We start from the raw sequence: 7,991 nt of genomic DNA, 5'->3' as shown, positions 1-7,991 counted from the left end.
GGAATGTTTTAACGCTCCGTTATCTCCGGCTGCGGGCCGGGTGCGAGTCGCCCTCCGCCTTGGAAACAGGCACACGCAGCGGCCGGCTCCCAGCTCCGCCGGAGGAGTCGCCCCTGAGAGCGGGCGCCGGCTGCGGGCCGGCCCCGCGTTGTGATCGCCTCAGGGGCGCCGCGGAGGACGGTGGGAGTTGTAGTGCGGGCGGAGCGCTGGGAGCTGGCACTGCGGCGGCGCCGGACTACAACCCCACAACCCTCCGGGCGTCCCGCGACCGGCCGCGGCCTCCCGAGGGGCTGGGAGGAGAGAAGCAGCTCTGGCAGGCGGAGGTCGGGAGCGCCAGCGGCGATGGTGCCTTTTCCGCGCGGCGCCGACAGGAAGGTGAGCGGCCGTGTGGTGTGGGGGTAGCCGCGGCCCCGGCTCAGTCTCGGGGGCGCCGGGCGGGAGCTGCCCGCGGCCCTGATGAGGGGGCTGCCCGCCCGCCCGCGCTCCGCCCGCCGCCGTCAGACCGCGGAGGGGAGAGGCGGGGGGCGGTGGATGCTTTCTGCGGCCCTTCCCGGCTTCCTCCCCCTGCTCCCCGCAGTTCCCGCTTGGCAGCGCGGCAGCTTCGGTGCGCCTCGCCTGGGGGTTCGCTTCCTGCGGGCGGGCAGCGGCGGCCCTCGGCGAGCGCCGGGACGCGCACGGCCGCTGCCGAGCATCGCGGGGCGGTGCGTGTTCTGCCCCGGCTCCCGCTGGGCAGCAGCGGGCCTTTCCACATCGGCTGGTTTTTGTTGAAACTCCTAACGTATTAGCTGGGTATGGTAATCCTGATCCTTCACACCTGGGCTTATTTTTTTCGTGGAAGTTTTGTAGAATTTGAAACTGTTACTGATTTCTGGAAGAAAAAATGGTTGGGGCTACTGATTCGGTATCAGTGGCTTCCACTTGTGTTGTCTTAATGTGACTTGAGAGGTCTTGGTCTCCTCTTTCTGGAGGCCAGTTCTCCTAAAGTATAATGTTTTGGGTTTTTTTTAAGCTGATGATGCTGTTGTGGATGGCTTCTTCAGAATGCATTTGTTTATCACTTGTGTTTGCAGTTTACCGCCCTCCTGCGGCGCTTCAGCAGTGGCTCCCACAGTTTGGCCTTCTCGAGGCCACACAAGGGAACAGAGCTGGCTTTACTCATCCCGGAATTGTCTTTCTAGTAAATGCCTTTGTTGTGGTTTGGCAGCTAAAACAAGCACATGGTTGTTTGCTCACTTCCCTCCCCACCTCACATGGTGGGATGGGAGACAGAATCAAGAAAAAATAGGTAGAACTTATGGGTTGATAGTTGAATAGGGCTGAAAAGTAAGAGAATAATAATGATAAAAGAATATTCAAGTGTTGCACAGCACAATTGACCACCACCTGGAATGGATGATCACCCAGTTCCTGAGTCATGCTCACCAACACCTGGCCAACTCCACCAGTTATATGCTGAGCGTGATGTCATACAGTATGGAGTATCTCTTTGGCCAGTTTTGGTCACCTGTCCTGGCTGTGTCCCCTCCCAGTTTCTTGGGGCACCACCACCACTCCCCCCATCCGCCCCCCAGCCTCCTCATTGGCAGGCCAGTGTGAGAAGATAAAAAGTGCTTGACTGCTTGGCCACAACCAAAACATCAGTATGTTATCAACATTATTCTCATCTTAAATGCCAAACACAGCACTATATCTTCTACTAGAAAGAACACTAACTCCGTCCCTCTTGAAACTAGGACAGCCTTTTTTTAATTTACGGGGTTTGGGGTTGGTTTTTTGGGGGGTGGTGTTTGTTTTTTGGTTGTTTTTTTTTTAGCCCTTGGGCAGTTAATGATTTACCAGTTGTTAACCAGCTTCAGACAGCGTCTCTTTTTACAGCAACTTGGATCCTTAGAATAGTAACCATGGTAAAATCTGTCCATGAAGTGCTACTAGGACTAGTAACTTTTGTGGATCAGATATAAAAGCCTTGAGTGTTACAGCTGTAAAATGCTTCGGGGGTAAGAAGTTAGTCTAGAATCTAAGGCAAGAGAGGGCTTTGCCTGTCCTGGCCAAAGAGTGCTTTCTTCCCTTGGACAGCTAGATCAGAAGTAGCTGAGATCCCTAGTTATTCAGCACCACCAGTGACAGAGAAAAATCAGATGGACTATGCAGAGGAAAAGACACTCCATGTCTGCAGGAATGGAGAGTCTTTCCGAGCCGGATATTGTAGAATATTTCGTCCTGGATCTGTGTCTGTATTACAACAGCTGGTGGCCACAGGTTTTCATCATTTAATGGGAGTGACTGTTGGGCAGGGCACAGCTCCCTTCTGACAGGTTTGTTTCCCAGTACTAATTTGCTACTTAATTATGGTTGTTACTGAGCACTGGCTGGTATTTTGGGGTGTGAACCTGCAGAGGGAGATCTGTATATTTATCTTGGCTTCAGTTGGTGCTAAATGCACAGAAAGCTTGCAAATCACTCTGAAATGTTAGTGAATAAAACCAGCTGCTCTAAGCTGTCCAGTACTATCTTTTTTTGAGATCCAAACTCAAAAAAAAACCAAACCCAAAACCTGCAGCTACTTCTCCAAACACTATTGAATGTGTTGGTGCTGACCTCTGCAGCCCTGCATGCCAAGTTTGCCCGAATTTGTGCATTTACTCATAGCAGTCTGGGTTGATTAATGTGGCAGTGGAAATCCAGTGGAATGCACAGTTTGATTGTGGTTTTATTTCTGTGTTCTTATGCAATAAATAGCATTTGTATTGGAGGACTTTGGACTTGGAAATTCACTTTCTCATGTGTGAAAAATCTGGGTGACTTGAGTGCGTGCTGTAAGGTATCGCTCTCACCTAGATGGTTTGATAGAAGAATGTTCTTTATTGCACCCCCAGGAGACTACACATAGATTCATATGTATGTTATCATAGTTCAGGTTTTGATGTAGGTTATTTAGACTAAGCTTTATGTCTCTGTACATGTTAGTACAGCAAACTGAGCTTTAGGTTGTAGCTCTTACAGTCACATAATGACTTGGTTTAGGTCTGACACTGTCCAGTAGAACAGCATTTTTCCTATTATCTGCAGAGCTGCTCTTGACTCTGTGGTTTGGATCCTGGGTGTGGGTGTAATGATAGTCCGCAAGAGGATCCTTTCTCTTCCTCTGGAAAAGCTGGAGAGGCATTGAAAAGACATTACCAGTACTTCCTGCCTTTCTCCCTTTTCCTTCAAACTTGTCTAGAAGCCAGGAAGGATTAGGGAAACACAAGTAAATAAACAGTTCAGAGTCTGTGTTTTGTTCTCTGATATTAAAAAAAATATCATTGCACCCCTTCCTCCCTGCTGTTTTAACCACAACCTGGCCTGGAACCTAACACCTGAAAAAATAATTTTATATGATTTTATATGGATTATTGGGGGTTTTTTCCTAGAAACGTAAAATACAGGATGTAAACATCTCCATGTCTTGGAACACCTATAAGAAAGGGAGTTTTTTGCACCATTCTTACCTGTTGCATGAAGACAGAGATGAGTAGATAGCAGGAGAACACGCTTTGGGGGGCGCAGGGGGGAAGTAGTTTAAGCTTTTTTTTTTTAAATAAGAGGAAGTTGTAAAAAGGTGGTGGAGTTGGTCTGATGTAAACATATCTGAGATTCCTTATTTCTGAATTACAGTGTAAACACTGCTGCTGGAATTGCATGTGAGAAATGTGATTTGACACTCTCCTTGTTCTCTTTTCCTAGACCTGCCTTTTTTCATACTTCTAAGAATTGCTAAGGTTTCTCTTGATCTGAAGGCACCACTGGTGAGTACACTGTATCCATCTTAGTTAAGACAACATCTGTTTTGTTACTGTCTTAATCAGGGATTTGTAACTGAAGCTATAGTTACAGCCATAAAGCTAGCAGAATTTGGAAGATGGGACAAGTTTCCCCTGATGGGAGGATCATGGATAACTTCACTGAAAATTGACTTTTCCTTGATATCCTCTAACAGAAAAATGAACTATTTTCTATGTTTTCCCTTTCCTAACCCAAGAGAAATTCTAAGGACTCATTTATTTATATATTTGAAGCAAATAACAAAAAAACCTCCAAAGACCAACAACCATCCAAAACAACCTTAAGTCAAACAACCCCCAAAAAACCACCACCAACAACAGAAAAACCCACACTTGGTGCATCTACCAGGGATGGCCAACAAAACCAAGGTATGCAGGGTAGCCTAAACACATCTGGCAAACATAGGATGAACTGGAGACTGAAATCTTATGTCCATGTAGTTGGTACAGCAGAGGCAATACAAAAATACAGGCTTTTGCATGTTGTCCTATGTCCTGGCTGCATTGTCCTTGCCATAACTATAGTTTGATAATATAAAAAGAAATAAAATACCCACCCATCCCTTTTTTTATTCTTCTGTCCTCATATATTAGAGAATATGGGTGAACCTCAAATCACTTCTTGCCCGCCCTGCATTAACCCTGCCAAAATCTTCACCTTCTACTATTGCAAATGAAACAGTGGGTTTCTGAAAACAGTCAGTCTTGTGCTGCTTTGAGCAGCTCCTGGTAGACCTGTGTCTCAGAGTATGCCCTGCCTGCATGGAAGTTTCATCCAGGCAAAGGAAACTCTATAGAAGAGCAAGCATATCAAGCTTGAGGAGAATAAAGTTTGATGCTATATTTGATTTTTCCCTCAAGCTCATTTGCTACAGTTCTGTTTCCTTGCAGATTGATTGTGTTCACCTTACTGAAGTGAAGCTTAAGCATAATGTTAAATGAATTATAATGGAAATAAGTGTTGGGTCCCCCACTTGGGAAGGATCCTGTTAATGACCAATCTGAAAAGGTTACTACCATGAGAACAGTCGCTTGCTCACGCTCAATGATTTTTAGCAAAAAATACCATGACATCTTTTTGAGGAATAAGGTGCATTTTTAGCGTAGATGCAGTTGTCATTCTTTCAGTAGCGCTTCTTTGAAAGAGTATGATCAGTAGCTAAATGTTACCCACACACCATTGCAGTCCTTCATGGTTAGATGGCATAAAAGATAAATAAATGCCCAATGCTTTCTTACAAAGCAAATTGGGCTTAAATCAATAAAGTGATGACTAGCTGCATGGTTTGATAATGCTTGTAGTCTGCTCCCACTATACATGGAAATTCCTTATCTGGAAAGTTCCTGGGCAGATGGTGTTTGCAGGCATAGAAGGATAGTAACAGATCAGATCTGATTTCCTCTTTGGCTGCAGCCATGTCTGCAGCCTTTCTGAGATGCAGATATTCAGTTATCTGTATATGCATTAGGTAGGACTTCTGGTACCCAGAGAATTGCTTTGTGACTTTAAACATATCAGCACAATGTATTATAATGATTTGGAAGAATTTGGTAGGGGTGTATGACTTAATGTCTCTCAGATTTTTTCAATGTTTCTGCTCGTTTTAAAGTACCAGAATTTTTAGTATCTTGCCTCAAGTACGGTTTGGGGCAGATGCTCAGTATTAGGCCTCTTCAAAATATCTCAAGCACTCAGAGATGGGATTACTCAAACTAATGAAGCGGGGGGGGGGGGGTGGGGGGTGTGTGTTAGAAAATAACCAACAGGATAGCTGTTTCCCAGGATCTCTACAGACAGGAGGCTATACTAGGTATAGAGGCAGTGGTTACACTGAAGCAACCTTCTGTAACACTTCATCTGAAGAGGGAAATGTGAAAGTTGAAACACAAAAAAGCCATGTGCTTTCTGAAATTGTTTGTGTGCTTGGACAGCTGGTTTTGAAAGGCAGAAGTAGTGTGGAAGAGTTGCTAATTGCTTTTGAAAAATTCATTATAAATTACAGAGCCTTCCTTCTCTTACTAGCTTACAACTCTCATGAACAATTTGGTCTATACAAAATGCATATACCTGTCTACATACGTCTGTCTTGTCCAGTCTGCTTGTGATGATTTTAAGCAATTCCCTTTTACTCACCTGGCAGAGTGGTACGACTGAACACGCCCTCTGGTATTGCATCTGGGCTGAAGAAAAGAAGCTGCCAATTGAGGGACAGGTGAACTTCTTAAATCTCACTCGGTTGGGGATTCACCTTCTCCACTCAGACTCCGTACAAGTCCATGCAGTGACAGAAGGTAAAAGGCTGTCTACACATTGCATGCTGAAGTGCTCCTTTTTGCTCTTGAACACTATGAATTTAGCAGTCTGTCAGATGAGCAGGTGTGACAGTCTGTGAAATAATCTTAAATTGCGTTAAAGCATGAACCTGGTAGTGTTACCTCCACATAAGTGTGTAAAGCACAGAAGGTCTGTTGTGGTTAACTGGCCAGTCACTAAAACAAGCACGCTGCTGTTTGCTCGCTCCCTTCCTCCCAGTGGGATGGGGGAGAGAATGGGGGAGGTGGGGAGTGAAACTCATGGCTTGAGATAACGATGGTTTCATATGACAGGAAAGGAAGACAATAAAAATGATTAAAAATTATACAAAACAAGTGATGCACAGCACAACTGCTCACCACCAACAGACCACTGATGCCCAGCTAATTCCTAAGCTATGGTCTAAACCCCTGGCTAGTTTCCCCCGGTTATACACTGACCATGATGTCATATGGTACGGAATATCCCTTTGGTCAGTTTTGGTCAGCTGTCCTGGCTGTGTCCCCTCCCAACTACTTTTGCACACTCAGCCTCACAGTGTGAGAAGCTGACTTTGTGTAAACACTGCCTAGCAACAACCAAAACATCAGTGTGTTGTCAACATTATCCTCATTGTAAACCTCACACATGGCACTGTACCTGCTACTAGGAAAAAAATTAACTCCACCCCAGCTGAAACCAGGAGGATGTGCCAGAATGTTACTGCCGACCAGCTGCCACCCAAGTTTATTAACCTGGCACAATTCACCTGTAGCTAGCCCTGTGTCCAACTTGCACCTACTGATTTTTAATTTTTCTTTTTAATTGCAGGAAATAACTTCTGTGGGCAAGAATGGGCTGCAGGGATGTTCATGCAGCAACAGTATTGGCCTTCCTCAGCGGCACGGCCTCCGTAGCTGGGCTCCTTGCAGCAGTCCTGCTTCCAAACTGGAGGCAGATGAGACTGTACACATTCAACAAGAATGAGAGGAATGTGACCGTTTACACCGGACTCTGGATTAAGTGCGCTCGCTTTGACGGGAGCAGAGACTGCGTGATCTACGACCCGCAGTGGTACACTGCTGTGGATCAGCTGGATTTGCGTGTTCTTCAGTTTGCCCTTCCACTGAGCATGTTAACTGCTGTCTCGGCTCTGTTTCTCTGCTTGATTGGCATGTGTAACACAGCCTTTGTATCCACTGTGCCAAACATCAAAATGGCCAGATGCCTGGTTAACAGCGCGGGCTGCCATCTCGTGGCCGGCCTCCTGTTCCTGCTTGCGTGTGCCATTTGTCTCACCCCCTCAGTCTGGGTCATTTTCTATAACAATTACCTGAACAGGAAATACGAGCCTGTCTTTAGCTTTGACATCTCTGTATTTATTGCCATTGCCAGTGCTGGCGGTCTGTTTTTCACTTCCATTCTGCTGTTCCTGTGGTACTGCGCGTGTAAAAGCCTGCCTTCCCCCTTCTGGCAGCCCCTCTATTCCCACGCCCCTAGCATGCACAGCTACGCCTCCCAGCCCTATTCTGCTCGCTCCCGCCTCTCTGCCATAGAAATTGACATTCCTGTTGTGACACACGCATCTTAAGACAAAGTCTTGGAAGCTCTTGTGCTCGTTCAAACCGTGGAAACTGCAGGCTCAATTCTCTCTGCTGCCTTGCATTGAGCGTAATCATTTGTAAGGTGGCATTTCCCAAGGTGCAAAGCAATGGAGACCTGAGTTCAGCAAGCCTGTTGCTGTTCTCTGTGTTCCTTCCTGACCAAGCTGGTTGGTTTTTTGTTCTGTGTTTTTTTTAAACTCTGAGCTCACTACAGACAAAATTGCTGCTAATGCTGAGACACTACACTAACAGCATTACCTGCTCATCCTT

At 46.1% G+C, this 7,991-nt stretch overlaps 1 protein-coding gene across 1 annotated transcript; it reads left to right on the top strand.

Moving 5' to 3' along the window:
• Positions 1-6,011: 6,011 nt before the first annotated feature.
• On the top strand, positions 6,012-7,708 carry CLDN12 (claudin 12; the record flags this gene model as incomplete). The annotated part of the gene is made up of 2 exons (XM_084260746.1): positions 6,012-6,116; positions 6,949-7,708. The coding sequence occupies exon 2, from the start codon at positions 6,971-6,973 to the stop codon at positions 7,706-7,708; it is 738 nt and encodes a 245-aa protein (XP_084116872.1). The 5' UTR covers positions 6,012-6,116; positions 6,949-6,970.
• Positions 7,709-7,991: the final 283 nt, after the last annotated feature.

Source organism: Gallinula chloropus (assembly GCF_964237585.1).
Source record: "Gallinula chloropus genome assembly, chromosome: 2".
Taxonomy (NCBI): domain Eukaryota; kingdom Metazoa; phylum Chordata; class Aves; order Gruiformes; family Rallidae; genus Gallinula; species Gallinula chloropus.
Note: the sequence above shows the minus strand (reverse complement) of the source record. Positions and strands in the feature narration are given on the sequence as shown.